Below are 22529 nucleotides of genomic sequence, written 5' to 3' on the forward strand. Positions count from 1 at the left end.
AATACTGAGCCTGAGCTCTAGAGCCCGTGAGCCACAACTACTGAGCCCGTTAATCACAACTACTGAAGCCCATGTGCCTAGAGCCTGTGCTCCACAATAAGAGAAGCCACCGCAATGAGAAGCCTGTGCACCGCAACGAAGAGTAGCCCCTGCTCACCACAACTAGAGAAAGCCCATGTGCAACAATGAAGACCCAATGCAGCCAAAAATAAAATAAATTTAATTAATTAATTAATTAAAAAAAAATAGTTCGGAGAAGTCAAGACTATAAACAGAACCAGCAATGGCTCTGGTAAATTTTGACAGAGCTGTTTTAGGAAAGGAGCATGGCTGGGAGCCATGTTTTTGGAGCCTAAGGAGTAAATGGGTGGTGAGGAAGCAGAGGAAACCAAAGCTATTTGAGGACTGGTGCTTGAAGAGAAAATCAAAGAGAAGGAGCCAGCAGAGGAAAGACTGAAGATTTAATTAAAAAGAGGAGCAAATTCTGAAGGGCGTCCAGCAATGAGATAAATGTGTATATGGCGAGATTAGCCTTAGAAAGAAGAGAAAATCTTCCTCAGAGTTAAATGGAAGGAAGGGAGGAAAGACAGAAGAATTTTAAGTATTTGAACTGTGACATTGAGGGAGTTGATATTTAGTCTCCACTCTTGAGTAAGAAAGAAAGTGACATTATATGCCTTGAGAGGAGCAGAGTGGAGGGCTCGTGGACCATGGATGTAAGTCCCATCTCCTGCCACATCTTACAGCACATCTCAGACATCCATCCTTTATTTAGATCCCTGGCAAAGTGAAACAGGAAGTAATCATGATTGCAGGGTTATTCCTTGGTGTGACACATTTTGTCGCAGCAAGGGAAATCTGAGAGTAGGAAGCACAATGGGATGTAGTGTCTTCTATGTACTGAATGCCTGTTGCACAGTAGCCTGGCTCTTCTAGAAGCACCAGACCCCCATCAGACACCACTCTGTCATTTTAGAGTGTTTACACAACCATGTGCCATCTCTGGGGTATAAAATATGATTTGACATAGTTCACAAAAATAGCAAACAGCTAACTCTATTCTTGTGCCTTTATATAAACTAGATTATAACATTTCATATTGAGTTTGAATATAGCAAAATTTGATTCAATTTATTGATATGGTCTTATGATTATGGAGTTCCTAGTTAAAGAGGCTTTCAGGTGCGTTCAGAAAATCCCATTGACCCCATAATTGCTAAAAACAACCCATTAATGCATGGTGTCATTTCATGATGACTATATCTGGACTTATGGATGAGGCAGGAAGTTTCATTCTCCTGATCCCTTGTCTACAATAAGTACAGCCATAAATATGTCAACACCTATGTTATACTATAAGGATTTTCTAGTGCCTGTGTTTAGGAAGTGATATATGGTGGCTATTCCTGAAAAGACAACTACAAAGAGAAAAGTACAGATTGTCCTTTCTAAGCCTAGAAAATGTTATATCAGAGGAATGAAAATGAACAGCCATAATATAGGATCATAGAAGCACTGAAATTTAGATTTGACAGAGAATTTAGGGATGATTTTGTCTAATTCCTTTCTCTTTAAGGCTGAGTAAGCTAAAGCCAAGAGAGAGGAAATAGCTTACTGTAGGGCACAAACTAGTCAGGCCACATGTCTCTTTGACTCAAAGTCCCAGGTGCTTCCACTCTGTCACAATGACAAATTTCTACCAGGCTTCTGGAAAATTATTCCCAGGGCCAGAATAGTGCGTGTATTGTACATACTGGCACTCAGCAAATGTTTTCTTAATTGGACAGCTGTATCTCTGTTCTGGTCACCGACACACCTGGGAGTTAGAGAACCACCCTCAGCACACAGCTTTTCCAGTACCTAGTAAGGCAATATCAGGCACAACAACTTTACAAAAATATAACTTCGAATTAATATGTATTAACATATTCACTATTTCACTAGAACTTCCTTAGTCCATTGTTGCACATGATAAAACTAAGGGTCAGTAAATTTATATAACTAATTTAAGGTCAAGCAATCAGAAAATGGTATAGAGTTTGAGCCCAACTTTGGTCCTCTGACTCCAGTTATCATACCAGTTGTTATACCTCATGGTTTCTCCAGGATATTTATAACCTCTAGGGAAAAGAAAACCAAATCTGTGAGGGAAGAGGTAGAGAGGAATATGGGAAGGAGGAGAGAGATATCAGACTGGTGTGAGGCTCTTATGAAAAAAGCCAATGCCAGAAACAGATCAGAGTCCAATAACAGATGAACATTTGTGTTTTTCTTGGAGAGATCTGTTGGCGGGATCCTGGCTACAAAGGCCTGGGTTGGCTCCAAAAAGGAGAAAGCAATACTATGCAACTTGGAAGAAGGTATTGACTTTAAATTCATCTGAAAGACAGTGGGGTGAGAAAAGCACAGGTATGGGAATCAGGAAACTCGGATTTTAGTCCTAATTCTATCATTTGTTGTGTCCTTAGATCAGGCCCCTCCCCCTTTTATGCCTCAGTTTTCTCATTTTAAAATGAGGTGTATTCAAATTCATCGTTCTCAGATATTTTTCTTCCTTTGCATCGTTGCCATTGGTAGAGACTGCCAATAATTTAGAAAATGCCTGAAGTGAGACTCTATAAACTGAGAATGCAACCCACATTCTTGCTTGCAAAAAGTCGAGGTGTCTTTTTTTTTTTTAACAAAACAATTTTTTATACACTTTTGAGTAATCACATACAGTGAATATACATGTAGTCGATAGGCCTGCTAAGTTGGGTCACAGAATTATTCTCTTAGAAAACTTTAGAAGGATAATTCATCACTTTATACCTTAGTTACATGTGATAGAAGCTACATAGGTAATAGAAAAATTACAACTGATTTCCATTGTATGAACCATCACTAATGACCACCACTGCTCTTGGATGAGTAGATTTCATATGTAGTAATATCAATACACTCAAGGGACTTGTTAGTTTATTTCACCATTTTTCTGAGAAGATTTTAGGTTAGAGATTTTTAACTAGAGTTGACAGCTCCAGGGGTACTGAAAGAGTGGGAAAATTCCAAAGATCATTTTGCCAGCATCAACTGAAGCTATTTTACTGTGCAAATGAAGACCAAAGCTATCAACTAAATAGCCAACCATTAGTATAAATTCAAAAGTTATATCACAGGGAGGACCTTCAAGATGGCAGAGGAGTAAGATGTGGAGATCACCTTCCTCCCCACAAATACATCAAAAATACATCTACATGTGGAACAACTCCTACAGAACACCTACTGAATGCTGGCAGAAGACCTCAGACCTCCCAAAAGGCAAGAAACTCCCCACGTACCGGGGTAGGGCAAAAGAAAAAACGAAAAACAGAGACAAAAGAATAGGGATGGAACCTGCACCAGTGGGAGGGAGCTGTGAAGGAGGAAAGGTTTCCACACACTAGGAAGCCCCTTCGCGATCGGAGACTGCGGGTGGCGGAGGTGGGAGCTTCGGAGCCGCGGAGGAGAGCACAGTGACAGGGGTGCAGATGGCAAAGTGCAGAGATTCCCGCACAGAGGATCAGTGCCGACCAGCACTCAACGGCCTGAGAGGCTTGTCTGCTCACCACCAGGGTGGATGGGGGATGGGAGCTGAGGCTCAGGATTCAGAAGTCAGATCCCAGGGAGAGGACTGGGGTTGGATGGGTGAACACAGCCTGAAGGGAGCTAGTGTGCCACAGCTAGTCGGGAGGGAGTCCGGGGAAAAGTCTGGAACTGCCTAAGAGGCAAGAGACCATTGTTTCGGGGTGTGTGAGGAGAGGGGATTCAGAGCACCACCTAAACGAGCTCCAGAGATGGGCGCGAGCCACAGCTATCAGCGCGGGCACCAGAGACGGACATGAAATGTTAAGGCTGCTACTGCAAGCCACCAAGAAGCCTGTGTGCAAGCACAGGTCACTATCCACACCTCCCCTCCTGGAAGCCTGTGCAGCCCGCCATTGCCAGGGTCCCATGATCCAGGGACAATGTCCCCGGGAGAACACATGGCATGCCTCAGGCTGGTGCAACATCACGCTGGCCTCTACCCCGCAGGCTTGCCCTGCATTCTGCACCCATCCATCCCTCCCGGACTGAGTGAACCAGAGTTCTCTAATCAGCCACTCCTTTAACCCCCTCTTGGCTGGGCAAAGAACAGATGCCAGAGGGTGACCTACACGCAGAGGCAGGTCCAAATCCAAAGTTGGACCCCAGGAACTGTGCGAACAAAGAAGAGGAAGGGAAATTTCTCTGTGCAGCCTCAGGAACAGCAGAATAAATCTCCACAATCAACTTGATGTACCCTGCATCTGTGGAATACCTGAATAGACAATGATCATTCCAAAATTGAGGCTGTGGACTTTAGGAGCAACTGTAGACTTGGGGTTTGCTGTATGTGACTGACCAGTTTCTGATTTTCATGTTTATCTTAGTTCAGTTTTTAGTGCTTGTTATCATTGGTAGATTTGTTTATTGGTTTTGTTGCTCACTTCTATTTTTTTATTACTTTAAAAAATATTTATTTTAATAATTTCTTAAAAATTTTTATTCTAATGACATTATTTTATTTTATATTATTTTATTTTTCTTTCTTTCTTTTTTTTTTCTCCCTTTTCTTCTGAGCCGTGTGGCTGACAGGGTCTTGGTTCTCTGGCTGGCTGTCAGGCCTGAGCCTCTGGGGTGGGAGAGCCGAGTTCAGGACATTGGATCACCGGAGACCTCCTGGCCCCACGTAATATCAATTGGCAAGAGCTCTCCCAGAGATCTCTGTCTCAACGCTAAGACCCAGCTCCACTCAACAACCAGCAAGCTCCAGTGCTGGACACACCAGGCCAAACAATTAGCAAGACAGGAACACAACCCCACCCTTTAGCAGAGAGGCTGCCTAAAATCATAATAAGTTCACAGATACCCCAAAACACACCACCGGACGCGGTCCTTCCCACCAGAAAGACAAGATCCAGACACACCCACCAGAACACAGGCACCAGTCCCCTCCACCAGGAAGCCGACACAGTTCACTGAACCAACCTTACCCCATGGGGTCAAACACCATAAACAACAGGAACTATGAACCTGCAGCGTGCGAAAAAGGAGACCACAAACACAGTAAGTTAAGCAAAATGAGAAGACAGAGAAATATGCAACAGATGAAGGAGCAAAGTTAAAACCCACCAGACCAAACAAATGAAGAGGAAATAGGCAGTCTACCTGAGAAAGAATTTAGAGTAATGATAGTAAAGATGATCCAAAATCTTGGAAATAGAATGGAGAAAACAGAAGAAATGTTTACTAAGGACCTAGAAGAACTAAAGAGCAAACAAACAATGATGAACAATACAATAAATGAAATTAAAAATTCTCTAGAAGGAATCAATAGCAGAATACCTGAGGCAGAAGAACGGATAAGTGACCTAGAAGATATAATAGTGGAAATGACTACCACAGAGCAGAATAAAGAAAAAAGAATGAAAAGAATTGAGGACAGTTTCAGAGACCTCTGGGACAATATTAAATGCACCAACATTTGAACTATACGGTTTCCAGAAGAAGAAGAGAAAAAGAAAGGGTGAGAAAATATTTGAAGAGATGTTAGTCGAAAACATCCTTAACACGGGAAAGGAAACAGTCAATCAAGTCCAGGAAGAGCAGAGAGTTCCAAACAGGGTAAACCCAAAGAGAAACATACCAAGACACATATTAATAAAACTATCAAAAATTAAACACAAAGAAAACATATTAAAAGCAGCAAGGGAAAAGCAACAAATAACATACAAGGGAATCCCCATAAGGTTAACAGCTGATTTTTCAGCAGAAACTCTGCAAGCCAGAAGGGAGTGGCAGGACAAATTTAAAGTAATGAAAAAGAAAAACCTACAACCAAGATTACTCTACCCAGCAAGGATCTCATTCAGATTTGACAGAGAAATTAAAAGCTTTACAGACAAGCAAAAGGTAAGAGAATTCAGCACCATGAAACCAGCATTACAACAAATGCTAAAGAAACTTCTCTAGGCATGAAACACAAGAGAGGGAAAAAACCTACAAAAGCAAACCCAAAACAATTAAAATCGTAATAGGAACATACATTTTGATAATTACCTTAAATGTAAATAGATTAAATGCTCCAACCAAAAGATATAGATTGGCTGAATGAATATAAAAACAAGACCTGTATATATGCTGCCTAAAAGAGACCCACTTAAGACCTCGGGACACATACAGCCTGAAAGTGAGGGGAGGGAAAGAGATATTGCATGCAATTGGAAATCAAAAGAAAGCTGGAGTAGCAATTCTCATATCAGATAAAATAGACTTTATAATAAAGACTATTACAAGAGACAATGTAGGACACTAAAAAATGATCAAGGGATCAATCCAAGAAGAAGATATAACAACTGTAAATATTTATGCACCTAACATAGCAGCATCTCAATACATAAGGCAAATGCTAACAAACATAAAGGGGAAATCGACAGTAACACATTCATAGTAGGGGACTTTAACACCCCAATTTCTCCAATGGACAGATCAACCAAAATGAAAATTAATAAGGAAAACACAAGATTTAAATGACACATTAAACAAGATGGACTTAATTCATATTTATAGGACATTCCACCCTGAAACAACAGAATACACTTTCTTCTCGAGTACTCATGGAACATACTCCAGCAGGATAGACCATATCTTGGGTCACAAATCAAGCCTTGGTAAATTTAAGAAAATTGTAATCATATCAAGTATCTTTTTTTTTTTTTTTTTTTATCAACCACTGTGCCACCAGGGAAGCCCCATATCAAGTATCTTTTTCAAAACGCAATGTTATGAGGCTAGATATCAATTACGGGAAAAAAACTGCAAAAAATACAAACACATGGAGGCTAAACAATACACTACTAAATAACTAAGAGATTACTGAAGAAATCAAGGAGGAAATCAAAAAATACCTAGAAACAAAGGACAACGAAAACACAACGACCCAAAACCTATGGGATGCAGCAAAAGCAGTTCTAAGAGGGAAGTTTATAGCAATACAATCCTACCTCAAGAAACAAGAAACACCTCAAATAAACATCCTTATGCCTAAAGCAATTAGACAAAGAACAAAAACCCCTAAAGTTAGCAGAAGGAAAGAAACCATAAGGATCAGATCAGAAATAAGTGAAAAAAAAATGAAGGAAACAATAGTAAAGCTCAATAAAACTAAAAGCTGGTTCTTAGAGAAGATAAACAAAATTAATATACCATTAGCCAGGCTCATCAGAAAAAAATAATAAAGGGAGAAGACTCAAATCAACAGAATTAGAAATGAAAAAGGAGAAGCAACAAGTGACACTGCAAAAATGCAAAGGATCATGAGAGATGACTACAAGCAGCTATATGTCAATAAAATGGACAACCTAGAAGAAATGGACAAATTCTTAGAAAAGCACAACCTTCTGAGACTGAACCAGGAAGAAATAGAAAATGTAAACAGACCAATCACAAGCACTGAAATTGAGACTGTGATTAAAAATCTTCTAACAAACAAAAGCCCAGGACCAGATGGCTTCACAGGCAAATTCTAACAAACACTGAGAGAAGAGCTAATACCTATAATTCTCAAACTCTTCCAAAATATAGCAGAGGGAGGAACACTCCCAAACTCATTCTAGGAGGCCACCATCACCCTGATACCAACACCAGACAAAGATGTCACAAAAAAAGAAAACTACAGGCCAACACACTGATGAACATAGATGCAAAAATCCTCAACAGAATACTAGCAAACATAATCCAACAGCACATTAAAAGGATCATTCACCATCATCAAGTGGTGTTTATCCCAGGATTCAAGAATTCTTCAATATACGCAAATCAATCAATGTGATACACCATATTAACAAACTGAAGGATAAAAAACATATGATAATCTCAATAGATGCAGAAAAGGCTTGAGACAAAATTCAACACCCATTTATGAAAAAAACCCTCCAGAAAGTAGGCATAGTGAGAACTTAGTCAACATAATAAAGGCCATGTAAGACAAACCCATAGCCAACATCGTTCTCAATGATGAGATTGAGTTGATAAAAAACTGAAACCATTTCCACTAAGATCAGGAGCAAGACAAGGTTTCCCACTCTCACCACTATTATTCAACATAGTTTGGAAGTTTTAGCCACAGCAATCAGAATAAAAAAAAATAAAAGGAATCCAAATCAGAAAAGAAGAAGTAAACTGTCACTGTTTGCAGATGACATGATACTATGCATAAAGAATCCTATAGATGCTACCAGAAAACTACAAGAGCTAATCAATGAATTTGGTAAAGTAACAGGATACAAAATTAATGCACAGAAATCTCTTGCATTCCTATACACTAATGATGAAAAATCTGAAAGAGAAATTAAGGAAACACTCCCATTTAGCATTGCAATGAAAAGAATAAAATACCTAGGAATAAACCTACCTAAGGAGACAAAAGGCCGGTATGCAGAAAACTATAAGACGCTGAAGAAAGAATTTAAAGATGATACAGACAGATGGAGAGATATACCATGTTCTTGGATTGGAAGAATCAACATTGTGAAAATGATTATACTACCCAAAGCAATCTACAGATTCAATGAAATCCCTATCAAACTACCAAGGGCATTTTTCACAGAAGTAGAACAAAAAATTTCACAATTTGTATGGAAACACAAAAACCCCAAATATCTAAAGCAATCTTGAGAAAGAAAAACGGAGTTGGATGAATCACGCTCCATGACGTCAGACTATACTACAAAGCTACAGTAATCAACACTGTATGGTACTGGCAGAAAAACAGAAATATAGACCAATGGAAGAGGAAAGAAAGCCCAGAGATAAACCCACACACATATGGCCACCTTATCTTTGATAAAGGAGGCAAGAATATACAATGGAGAAAAGACAGCCTCTTCAATAAGTGGTGTAAAAGAATGAAATTAGAACACTCCCTAACACCATACACAAAAATAAACTTAAAATGGATTAAAGACCTAAATGTAAGTTCAGACACTATAAAACTCTTAGAGGAAAACATAAATGACATAAATCACAGCAAATTCTTTTTGACCCACCTCCTAGAGAAATGAAAATGAAAACATAAATAAACTTAAAAGCTTTGGCACAACAAAGGAAACCATAAACAAGATGAAAAGGCAGCCCTCAGAATGGGAGAAAATATTTTCAAATGAAGCAAGTGACAATGGATTAATCTCCAAAATATACAAGCAGCTCATGCAGCTCAATATCAAAAAAACAAACAACCCAATCCAAAAATGGGCAGAAGACCTAAATAAACATTTCTCCAAAGAAGATATATAGATTGCCAACAAACACATGAAAGGATGCTCAACATCACTAATCAGTAGAGAAATGCAAATCAAAACTACAATGAGGTATCACCTCACACCAGTCAGAATGGCCATCATCAAAGCATCTACAAAGAATAAATGCTGGAGAGGGTGTGGAGAAAAGGGAACCTTCTTGCACTGTTGTTGGGAATGTAAATTGATACAGCCACTGTGGAGAACAGTATGGGGGTTCCTTAAAAAGCTAAAAATAGAGCTACCATACAACCCAGCAGTCCCACTACTGGGTATATATCTTGAGAAAACCATAATTCTAAAAGAGTCATGTACCACAATGTTCACTGCAGTTCTATTTACAATAGCCAGGACATGGAAGCAACCTAAGTGTCAGTCGACAGCTGAATGGATAAAGAAGATGTGGCACATATATACAATGGAATATTACTCAGCCATAAAAAGAAACGAAGTTGAGTTATTTGTAGTGAGGTGGATGGAACTTGAGTGTGTCATACAGAGTGAAGTAAGTCAGAAAGAGAAAAACAAATACCGTATGCTAACACATATATATGGAATCTACAAAAAAAAAGGGTTCTGAAGAACCTAGGGGCAGGATAGGAATAACGACGCAGACGTAGAGAATGGACTTGAACACATGGGGAGGGGGAAGGGTAAGCTGGGACGAAGTGAGAGAGTGGCATGTACATATATACACTACCAAATGTAGAATAGATAGCTAGTGGGAAGCTTCTGCCTAGCACAGGGAGATCAGCTCGTTGCTTTGTGACCACCTAGAGGGTGGGACAGGATGAGTGGGAGGGAGACGCAAGAGGGAGGGGATATGGGGCTATACGTATGCATATAGCTGATTCATTTTTTTATATCCAGATAACTAATGCAACAACGTTAAGCAATTATACTCCAGTAAGATGTTTAAAAAAAAAGTTTTACCACAGATAAATTCTTTTCACTTGCATTTTGTTTTCGGATATTGGACACACATTAATTCTAGACTGTTGGCCCTTAACCACAGTTTTAGCTTGGCATTGATGCCATATAAAAGGATTTTAGGGCACTTATGAATACTCTAAAATAATAGGAAAATTTCATCAGCTTCTCAAAGGGATCACAAAGATTAACAAAGGTTAAAGAACCACCACTCTACACATCCTACAATAACATGTTACAATTCAAATATTTCTTTGGTAAAACTGGTAGCTGATTTGAATTGTAGCCTAAAAGTTTTAATCAACCCTTAACTACCTGAGTGTTAGTAACAGACCTCTATAAGGGTATAATACCTCTTTTACACTTGATTCTTTAAAAAAAATTAATGAAACAAAACACTCTGTCGTGCAAAACATTGTTGATAGAAATTAAAGGTAACATAAACATATAAAGATATATTCATGGTTAGAAAACCTGATAGTTTTAAATTGTCAATCCCTCCCAAACTGATCTATAGATTCAATACACTTAATTATAAGCCCAGCAGACTTTTCTGGGTAGAAATCAACAAGTTGATCCTAAAAGTTATAGGGAGATGCAAAGAACCTAGAATTTCCAAAGCAATTTTTAAACAGTCAGTATAAAGTTGAAGGACTTACATTATGTGACTTCATAACTTAACAAATAGCTATGCTAATTAAATAGTGTGATACTGTCTAAGGACAGACCAAAAGAACAGTGGAACAAAATAAAGCCTAGAAATAGACCCCCAATTATTCAGTCAAAGGTACCAACACTATCTGAAGGGAAAAGCAAAGTCTTTTCAATAAACAGTACTAGAATAACTGTAAAGCCATATGGAAAAAAATGAACCTCAATCTCTACCTCATAAGAAACACAAAAATTAATGTGGATCACATACATGAAAATAAAAATGAAAACATAAGAGATTTAAGGGAATAAAATCACTTTGCATCTTCTAAAAGTCACCACAAAATATTTTCCTATTTCTTCAAAATGTTGTTTCTCAATTCCATTTCATAATTAAGTAGCTATAGAGAATACCTAGAACACATTGTAATTGAGTCTGGGTGGACCGAAGATAATCAAACAATTGGCTAAAAAAAAATTAACTTCTAGAATAAGCTGGATGTGAAATCTGTCTAACAAAAACACATATTCTTATTACTATGTTTATTATTTGAGGATCACGGCAAAAAAAATTCACTTTCCTTTGATGGACAAAGTTGTCTAGATTTAGCTCGAATTGCTCTAAAGAGATTTTCTGAACTTTATTATAATTTTATTATAAAGATTAAAGAGTCTATATATTCACCTACTTGCCTTTCTCCCCCTCTGTCCATTTCCAAGAGTAAAAATTAAACAACAACGTGAACAACAACAGGAAAAAAAAAAAACACAAAGCTGTTTACCGGAGTCCGTAGAGAACTGTTCCATCAGGATGCAGTCGGATCATTCGATTTTTCACTGTAACCCCATGCACAAATGATTTCTTGTCATTCAGAAAGTAGGTGTCTGGTACCCAGAGTTGGTCAGCTACCCTGTTGTCTAGCGTGAGGTTTAGTGGGATTCCAGAATAAGAAAGCCTTTTGTCTTTCCAAGACTGCTGGAAATACATGGTGAGTGTATAATCCTGCAAAAAAAAAGGAAACCGAACAAAGAATTTTACCATCATCACCACCACCATCATCATCATCATCATCACCATCTAAAAGCCTTTTTGGTAAGAATGTGATAGCATGTGGTACTGTGGATACCTAGAGACTCACCATTCTGTGGTCACAAAGCACTGAGCTGATCTCCCTGTGCTAGGTTGACTCACCAACCTCCCCTACAAGGTTATATTTGAATATATTGAAACTTGCACCTCCAAGTATAGGGCAACCGATAGGTTAGAAGTACTAGTGCAATAATTGAATGCATGCAGAAGCATTTGCACCAATATAGAGTAAATCCATTTAATTGAATTTTAAGGTTTGATGTTAAGGTAATGATATCATGGGGAAGGCTGTAAAGGGAAGTTGTACCTGTAGATTCATGTTCACAAAAATCTACCTCTGGATATTGTATTTATAGTACTGCTTGATTCAGGAATTGGTTTGAGTTCAGAGATGAGTTTGTACTCGAGTTTGTTTCCCCATCTCCTGTAAAAGGTTACACTAAGGACATACCTTTGCACTTTTCTTTCTGCCCAGGTTTCCCCTGGCAGTGAGAGACAGGAAGATTTGGGCTCAATAAATGTGTCAAGCTCACAGGAGAGGAATGGTGAAGATTATCTTAGAGCTTTAGTTGTATGTTTTTAAAGAACTCTATTAATACAAAGTGTAATTGTCCATTAAAAGAATAAGAGGTAGCAGTAAAATCATAAAGACTTAAGATGCGGTCCCAATATTATAAAAACAGAAGGTTCACTTTTTCTTTTAAAGGATATTTATCTGTCAACAGCTTTAGCTGGATGCTTTAGCAACAATTAAGAAAACACGTCATAATTCCTTCACAACTCTGTGTACTGCCATTGTTATATATACCGCTGTTTGGGAAGCACTGGCTCCGATCATGTCTTACATCTGGGCAAATTGCACTTCATCTAGATACCTATGTGGATATTTATGAATTTCTGAAATATCTTAAATGATAAGACAATATTCGTTCTGGATAATGAGTTCCAATGTCCTTTAACCACTATATTCAAGAATGCTTACACTGTTTACTCAGAAATAATCTTGCAATAATTCAAAGCCATTCTTTCTTGTTCAATGACAAGGACATTTGCTCTTCGCTACTAATCATACAATATCCTTTTTTTTTTTTTTTTTTGCAGTATGCAGACCTCTCACTGTTGTGGCCTCTCTCGTTGCGGAGCACAGGCTCCGGACGCGCAGGCTCAGCGGCCATGGCTCACGGGCCCAGATGCTCTGCGGCGTGTGGGATCCTCCCGGACCGGGGCACGAACCCGTGTCCCCTGCATCGGCAGGCGGACTCTCAACCACTGCGCCACCAGGGAAGCCCTACAATATCCTTTTTATAGGTCTGAAACCTCCTTCCACCTTACCTTCATTTAACAGAAAAAGAGAACCCACAGGGTTATACACAATTCTCTTCTCAACTGCTAACATCCGCATTTGCATCCTCTTCAAGCTCTTTACATCAATACCTTTTTGGAGGACAATGAATTGAACAGATTCTGGGCCTTAGATTCTAAAACACCTCCATTCCAAAACCTACCACATGTAGAGCTATGTAACCATGAGCAACTAACTTAACCCCTTATATGTCAGATGTCTCATTTCTAAAATAAAAATAGCATTTTACTAGCTTATTGAAAGCAACACTTGGGAGAATCATGGTGCAAGTACTTTAGAAACTAACATGCTAAACAAATATATTATCTTCAAAAATTGTTTGTTGCTATGTAAAGATTAATATCATACTTCCAAATTATTTGGAGTGCACATATTCGTTTTCATAAGCATTTCCACTTTTAAAGAGATGTTTATAAAAGAACCTGCAGGAAGAAGGACCCTGGTAACCATGAAAGTAAGCAATTGTCTGTCTTGTAAGTCTTGTTGTTGGGGTCTTGTTTGTAATTCAGACAATGTTAGAAAATGAATGACTAGCTCAGCACAGTCAGCATGGGTTACATGTTTCACTACTCACGCTGAATACACATTAGCCTCCAACCCTCGTGAGCGCTACAGAGGATTTCCTCACAATGAGACCATGAGGCAAAATCCTTACTCCACATTCTCCTCAACAAAGAAAGTTTTAATGTGTGATGAGTAAAAACTTATTATAATATACAAATGAGAGTCTTGGAGGAAGATGGCAGAAGAGTAAGACGCGGAGATCACCTTCCTCCACAACATACATCAGAAATACATCTACACGTGGAACAGCTCCTACAGAACACCTACTGAACGCTGGCAGAAGACCTCAGACCGCCCAAAAGGCAAGAAACCCCCCCACGTACCTGGGTGGGGCAAAAGAAAAAAGAATAAACAGAGACAAAAGAATAGGGACGGGACCTGCACCAGTGGGAGGAAGCCGTGAAGGAGGAAAGGTTTCCAAACACTAGGAAGCCCCTTCGCGGGCGGAGACTGCGAGTGGCTGAGGTGGGGAGCTTCAAGGCCACAAAGGAGAGCACAGCAACAGGGGTGAGGAAGACAAAGCGGAGAGATTCCCGCACAGAGGAACAGTGCTGACCGGCACTCACCAGCAAGAGAGGCTTGTCTGCTCACCCGCCGGGGCGGGCGGGGCTGGGAGCTGAGGCTCGGGCTTCGGTCGGAGCACAGGGAGAGGACTGGGGTTGGCGGCGTGAACACAGCCTGCAGGGGGTTAGTGCACCACGGCTAGCCGGGAGGGAGTCCGGGGAAAAGTCTGGAGCTGCCGAAGAGGCAAAAGACTTTTTCTTCCCTCTTTGTTTCCTGGTGCGCCAAGAGAGGGGATTAAGAGCGCTGCTTAAAGGAGCAAGAGACAAAGAAGGATACTACATAATGATCAAGGGATCGATCCAAGAAGAAGATATAACAATTGTAAATATTTATGCACCCAACATAGGAGCACCTCAATACATAAGGCAAATACTAACAGCCATAAAAGGGGAAATCGGCAGTAACACAATCATAGTAGGGGACTTTAACACCCCACTTTCACCAATGGACAGATCATCCAAAATGAAAATAAATAAGGAAACACAAGCTTTAAATGATACATTAAACAAGATGGACTTAATTGAAATTTATAGGACATTCTATCCAAAAACAACAGAATACACATTTTTCTCAAGTGCTTATGGAACATTCTCCAGGATAGATCATATCTTGGGTCACAAATCAAACCTTGGTAAATTTAAGAAAATTGAAATTGTATCAAGTATCTTTTCCGACCAGCAGCTCATGCAGCTCAATAACAATAAACAACTCAATCCAAAAATGGGCAGAAGACCTAAATAGACATTTCTCCAAAGAAGATATACAGTTTGCCAACAAACACAAGAAAGAATGCTCAACATCATTAATCATTAGAGAAATGCAAATCAAAACTGCAATGAGATATCATCTCACACCGGTCAGAATGCCCATCTTCAAAAAATCTAGAAACAATAAATGCTGGAGAGGGTGTGGAGAAAAGGGAACACTCTTGCACTGCTGGTGGGAATGTGAATTGGTACAGCCACTATGGAGAACAGTATGGAGGTTCCTTAAAAAACTACAAATAGAACTACCATATGACCCAGCAATCCCACTACTGGGCATATACCCTGAGAAACCCATAATTCAAAAAGAGTCATGGGGCTTCCCTGGTGGCACAGTGGTTGGGAGTCCGCCTGCTGATGCAGGGGACACGGGTTCTTGCCCCAGTCCGGGAGGATCCCACATGCCACGGAGCAGCTGGGCCTGTGAGCCATGGCCGCTGAGCCTGCGCGTGCGGAGGCTGTGCTCCACAGTGGGAGAGGCCACAGCAGTGAGAGGCTCGCATACCGCAAAAAAATAAAAATAAAAGAGTGATGTACCAAAATGTTCATTGCAGCTCTATTTACAATAGCCAGGAGATGGAAACAACCTAAGTGATTATAATGACAAATAATACTCTAACAGCTAATGTTATAATTAAAATATGTTTGTGGTAAGTAAATAATGGAGAGTGGGAGGAGAAAATAATGTAAACATGAGTGATCTCTGCATAGATTAAGTGTGTGTGTGTGTGTGTGTGTGTGTGTGTGTGTAGACTTTCCCCTTCCCTTTCTGGAAACCATTTTGTTTCCTGTAAAGAGAGAACTATACACAAGTAGTGAGATCTTTGCTCTACACAGCTCATTCTATTTTCAGTAAATATTGACTAAACGTCACACCATATTTCTCAGTTAAAGCAGTAACTTACCCTGTTTGCAATAAGAAGTCATTCAGTGGAAATTCATGGATACTTGTATTTTACATTGGGAAGTGGGTGATGTGGAATAAGTATCTTTCAGGACTTTTCTTCTTATTCATTGCTATCTTAATCTGGGACCTGATTCTATGATAAATGGTAATATGGACCCATGAGTTTGATAACCTTAAAAAAACTTTTTGAAGCTAATGATAATTGTGATGATAATGATGCAAAATATGGAAAGACCTGAAACAGAGCAATATATCCTTACTATGTATATTTTACCACATGCATGACAATAATTTCCTTCTAGAAAGTGCTCTGTGCTCTGTGGTTTTCACAACCTTGTGAGATAGGCAAATTCTCCCTGAGAGAATTTATGATCTATACCTCTGGGAAACTACTTACTGAAGTTTAAATAAATTATTTTTTCTATCTGCACCTTAAATATTAATAGTCACATCTGTATATGATAAAGCCTACGGTATCGTTTTGGTGTATTCTATTCTTAGATGGAAAAGAAAGGCTTAAAATTACTGTATTTTGCTCTCTGTTACAACAGGTTTTTTATTAATCCTTCATTAGTCTAAAGTACAAGCACTCCAGGGAGGATGGAAAGTTTTTGGAAAGAAATAAAAGGTATTAATACTTTGGCCAAGAATGCTGAAATCATTTTTCTTCAAGGTGTGTTTTAAGTGTTCAACCAGCTTTCTCAAGTGTGCAGTCTACTCCTTGAGAGAAAGTGTGACGTATTTAGAAACTATGGGCCATAGGGGACTCGACACTGAGGCAAATTAATGGGATTAACTGGTATGAGATTGCGAATGAAATTCGTCAGGCTAACTCAGGCATGAGAGAATTTGATTCATTGAGGAAAATCAGGTTAGACGATACCAAATTAGTAGGGCACAATTAAACTCCAAAACCCATACTTTTTAAATCTAAAAATGTTTAAAAAAAATAAAAATATTTCTAATAAATCAAAGCAATTCTTTGGAGAATAAAGGAAACATTATTTTTATTTATTTACTTATTTTTATTGAAGTATAGTTGATATATTATATTAGTTTCAGGTGTACAACATAGTGATTCAAAATTTTTGTAGATTATACTCCATTTAAGGTTATTACAAAATATTGGCTATATTCCCTATGTTGTACAGTATATCCTTGTAGCTTATTTATTTTATACATAGTAGTTTGTACCTCTTAATCCCATACCCCTAACTTTCCCCTCCCCCTTTCTCCCTCCCAGCTTGTAATCACTAATTTATTCTTTATATCTGTGAGTCTGTTTCTGTTTTGTTATATTCATTCATTTGTTTTACTTTTTAGATTACACATATAAGTGATAGCATACACTTAGCATTCCAAGATATGGAATCAACTTAAATGTCCATCAACAGATGAATGGATAAAGATGTGGTGTGTGTGTGTGTGTGTGTGTGTGTGTGTGTGTATGCAATGGAATATTACTCAGCCATAAAAAGAATGGAATTTTGCCATTTGTAACATGGATGGAACTGGAGGGTACTATGCTTAATGAAATAAGTCAGATAGAGAAAGGTAACATTCTTTTCAGATCAGTAGTTTTAAAATCTGGGTGATTTTTGTCTCCCAGAGGACATTTAGCAATGTCTGGAGACAGTTTTGGTTGTTACAACTGGGAGTACCATGTGTGCAACTAACATCACAGAGAAGAACAAACCTGACTCCATATTGGACCTATTCTTTTAGTTTTAACCTTTGTGCTCTATTGCCTGTCTTAGCATGCTAGCTCTGCACCTTTGTAAAAGAATGTTTCCTATAGCCTGGAATATACACAATAGCCCTTTCTTCGAAAACATTTCTTCATGTTCTGCCTCCCAGGCTTGACCTTTAAAGGTTTAACACTTTTCCTTTCATATAGACGTAAAAAGTTGGATTGTAACTCGAGTTAAGATGGTTCTTTGAGACACTAGTCCGCCATCTTCTCAGTTTTCTGTCTTTCTAAACGAAGTAGCTACTCCTTGCCCCAACACCTCATCTCTCAATTTACTGGCCTGTTGTGTGGTGGGCAGTAAGAGCTTGGACTTGGTAACACTAGCATCTGTGGGTAAAGGCCAGGGATGCTCCCCAACCTAATATACTGAACAGTGCATCCCCTACAACAAAGAATTATCTGGCTCCAAATGTCAGTAATGTCAAGGCTATGAAACCCTGCTTTAAATGAAAATATCTTCCTTTTTAGTATCAGTCAAATATTTCAAAATCCTTTATCATCAACAACATGTCTACTTGAACTTTTATATATTCCTCAAAACTTTGTGTAAGGGATGCTAGCATTAGATGGTTTACAATTTGCCACTTCAACGTAATAAATCTTTTGATAAAAATCCATTAATTATCTAGCATCAGAGGAGGGAGAAAGAGTTATATGGTTTAGGTATGCATTTTATCAGAATGAGCTCTAAGAAGACTTCATAGTGGGCTGGAAAAGTGAAGTCTCTTATTAGCTGCCTCCATAGTCAGTACACATCTCAAACTAACTTGATAGTGAAGAGACAAAATATTGCTTTAACATCTAGTAACATTGCATCTGCTCAGAAGGATCATGTGAGCAATCCCTCCTTTTCAAACTGTTCTCAAGAAAAGGGAGAACTTTCATATATATATATGAAAGAACCAAGAGGCCCCTGCACACATTTGCATTTTATCTTTCACTGATTTGATTGTACATTATACATCATAAGGAGTCCCAAGCACAAATCCCTGTTCCTTATAAAACATTTATGCCAGTTCATTGAACTCTGAGACCCACTCTTTCCAAAGCTAAGGCTGCTTTCCCCAAAGGCTGATATAGTAGAGCTGTGCATCACTTCCACAGAACCTTCTGTGATGGAAACTGCCATGCCTACAGTCCCTGCTGATTGAGCATGACCACGTTCTATATCACACGATTCTGCCCTCCTCACACCTTGGGAATGAAGAGTAGATGTCTAAGTTAAGACCAGCTGGTCCATAGGCAGGTGATAAAACTGTGCCTGGCTCAAAAAGATGAGATGGACCAAACAAAGTCCTGTCCCTGAAATTTGCTATTGGATAAAGGATCTGATACAGGAGCTGTGGGACCAAGTGCAAAGGTCATGACATAGAACTAGTGCTGCACTGCTATTATGGATTTATAAGAGAGGAGAGACTATGAATAAAAAGAGGAAGCCAGCTTGCAAAAGAAGAAACAAATGGAGAAAGATGCAGAAAATAGCCATAAGAGAAACAGCATCATTAGAGAATGAGTGACCAAGTTCATAAAGACTTTCTGCTTCCTATTTCTAGTTCTCCTGAGGTCTGGACATGTTTAATACTTCAACCTCTAATGAACCCTCTTTGTATTATTACAACAAACTTCACTTTCCTTGTGCTAATTTGATTCCATCTTTATTTCCTTCGACCAAAAAAACCCCATAATAATTATGCTGATTGATGTCCATACCAGAATCTCATTAAGCAATAATTATACATATTAAGAAACCCAGAAAACCTCAATCATCTGGCCCATCTCCCTAATTTCAAAAAGGGAGGTATTATGAAAATCTGAGACTCGGAGATGTTAAATGACTGGAAAAAAGTGGAGAGAGATATATTTGATCTTGTTTATTAACCAAGAGAGCAAGGAGAGAGAAGGAAAACATATTTACTTCTATGGAGAAAATTCCCTGTCAAACACAACGACAATTATCAAGAAAAGTAACGTGGAAACTAATGTATATGCTGGCAATTGGTAGTATTTCTTATAAGGATAGGAAAACAAAACAAATCTCACACAACTTGCATCTCATGAAAACAAACTTTAGTGAAAAATTGCCTGATGAATACACCAATTTAGGTTGTAATTAAAATGAACCACACCACACCTGTTTCTAATGCAACCTCTTGTTTAAATGAATGCTTTGTGTATCAGTGTCACCATTAAGTATATTCTGCATCAGAAATGCATCACTGCATCTCCAGATTTTCTGTTAATTTTTAATCTATCACCTAATATCATGCTATTAATATATATTTGTTGTGCTTACTCCCTAGCCACGTTTTGTTACAATATCTTTAAACTACATGCATTCTCATTTTGCCAAAGCCCATGTTCTTATTTTTATTGATTTTTTTTCACTAACTGTAGCCTGTACTATGCCTCAGAGAACATAATCTTCTTTTACATTTGTCTCATCCTAAATAGCCCCATTTGGTTTATCCATCTGTGTAGTCAGACTTTTTGTCAGTCTGTGTTTTGTTCTGAACTATTCTGGAATGAATCAATCTTGTGGATGAACAAAAACATTGAGAGTTATGGGCTTATACCAATGAGAGTCATCTATGGAAATCGCGTGGGCTCATATGACACTGACATGACAACTGGAGTACAAACTTGTGTTCTGATGCAATGAACTTCAGGAGAGTCTCAATATATAAAACTGAAACTATACAATATAAAAATTTCAGCATTTGTGATCTGATATCTACTTTAGAAGCTGTAAAGATTTATTTTCTTTAAAAATAGGAAAACGCTTTTTTCTATACAATGAATCCAATTTCTTGAAAAGGATATGATAAAATTTGTGTTTCATACTGTGACAGTTTAAATGTCTTATAATCTAAAACCTAAATAATCAGAAGTGCAAATAATTAAAGTTGTTTCCATGGTAAGATATATTGAAATGTTGGGCCTGAAGCAGGGAAAATTTTCTAGAAACTTCTAGGTCAAAAGATCTTAGGTTATTAGAATGACTAATTCATTCTGTCAACATTTCATGATTGTTGACTAGATTGAAAAAATTGCATTTTGCCAGAGGCTGAGGAGAGAACGTTGGGTAATACATCTTCCCTGCCTGCCTCCTAGGAGCCCCAAGGCTAGGAGGCGAAACTGAGCATTGTTCATTTCCAAGCTGTCCCCCTGGCCTCCATAGGCTTCTCAGTCCTTCCATTACCTTTGTAACCAGCTCCCTGTGTGAAATTTCCCCCACCTCAAATACTCAGAGAACTCAGAGTGATTCCACTTTTCTTCATTGGTGGCTGCCTACTGCAAGAGACAAGATTATTGAGTAAGAGGTTAGCAGCTTAACAAGCTCTGGCATTCACCTAGAGTATAGAGAATGTAGAGTTAACACAGCACTAAAGGGGAGGTAGAGGAGAGAAAACAGAAATAGTTAAGGCAGAATTTGGGGTGACCTTTAGATCTGGGAGGATAGAGAGAAGGGGTCATCAAGGATGACTACAGGGTTTCTGACCCAAGTGAGTAGATGGATAACAATAGTAAGAATTGAAGATTTGGGACTGAAAATGACTCATTTATTTCGGGCTACTTTGAGTTGTGGGTGTCAGTGGCACTTGCAGATAGAGGTGCCAAGTAAGTAGTTATGTGCCAGAATATAGGAAGGCAGGGCTTAGGGAGAAACAAAGCTAAGTGAGTCATGAGAGATATATGCAGCCGTGGGAATGGAGTAGCTCACCATGGAGACAGTAGATGGTGAGACGAGGATAGCACCCCTGGGGAAATTTGATTCTGGGATTAGTCACTCTTTTGAGTTCTCAGAACTCTCCTCTTCTACTTTGATTGTAGTACTTATTTTGTAATTATTTCTCAGTCCCACTAGACTTGGAGCTTCCCAAGGGCAAACGTTTATATTTTTAGGCCCTAGCTTAGTGCACCAGTGATAGCAAGTGCTCAAATATGTTAACTGAATGTGAAATAAGTAGTGCTGTGTGTTTGGGGCACCTGATATCAGCACTAAGTATGTTAGTGCCAACTCATCTTAAACTTTGAAATATTGGTTATCCTTAGGTAACATATATGGGAACTCTCAGTTAGCTAAAATAATTAATAATCCAGAATTTCCATTCTCTAACAACTCACGATTAATGAGTTCATAATTCCCACGAATACAGGAAATTGATAAATTTCTGGGAGATGATAAAAGCATATGGCGTTTAAAAAAACTTAGTCGTTAGGAATGAATTAATAGTGACTTTCTACAAAGTATTAATAGATATATTTTGAATTATATCAAATGAAATTTCATTGATAGTTCTAGTAATAACTTGTCATTTTGGAAGTATTAGCCTATTTATACTAAAGCTTTAAAAATAGATCTCTATGTAGAGAAACTTTCAAGCTCATTTACAAGTGAGTCAATATTCAAAATTTTCAATAAAATATTAGATTGATGATTAATTTATCAGGAGAATGATTCATAAACTACTGACATTTAAAACCACATAATTAATTATCTATGACACACTAAAGTTTTTTCAAAGTTCCTTAGTTCCAGAGGATCATAGAAAATTAGTTTCCATTTTCCCCAATATCTAAGTAAGAACAGAAATAAAATCAATTTCATGG

At 38.4% G+C, this 22529-nt stretch overlaps 1 protein-coding gene across 3 annotated transcripts in view; it reads right to left on the reverse strand.

Annotated features, from left to right (window-relative positions):
• GABRB1 (gamma-aminobutyric acid type A receptor subunit beta1) overlaps positions 1–22529 on the reverse strand; it is a 377569-nt gene that overhangs the window by 238802 nt on the left and 116238 nt on the right. For all 3 annotated transcript variants that reach the window (XM_024731625.1, XM_024731624.1, XM_024731622.1), the window contains exon 4: positions 11699–11919. In XM_024731625.1, coding sequence (XP_024587393.1) covers positions 11699–11919 — 221 coding nt within the window. The remainder of the gene's footprint in view (positions 1–11698; positions 11920–22529) is intronic.

The sequence above is a fragment of the Neophocaena asiaeorientalis genome, unplaced genomic scaffold, assembly GCF_003031525.2.
Source record: "Neophocaena asiaeorientalis asiaeorientalis breed wild unplaced genomic scaffold, Neophocaena_asiaeorientalis_V1.1 scaffold39, whole genome shotgun sequence".
Taxonomy (NCBI): domain Eukaryota; kingdom Metazoa; phylum Chordata; class Mammalia; order Artiodactyla; family Phocoenidae; genus Neophocaena; species Neophocaena asiaeorientalis.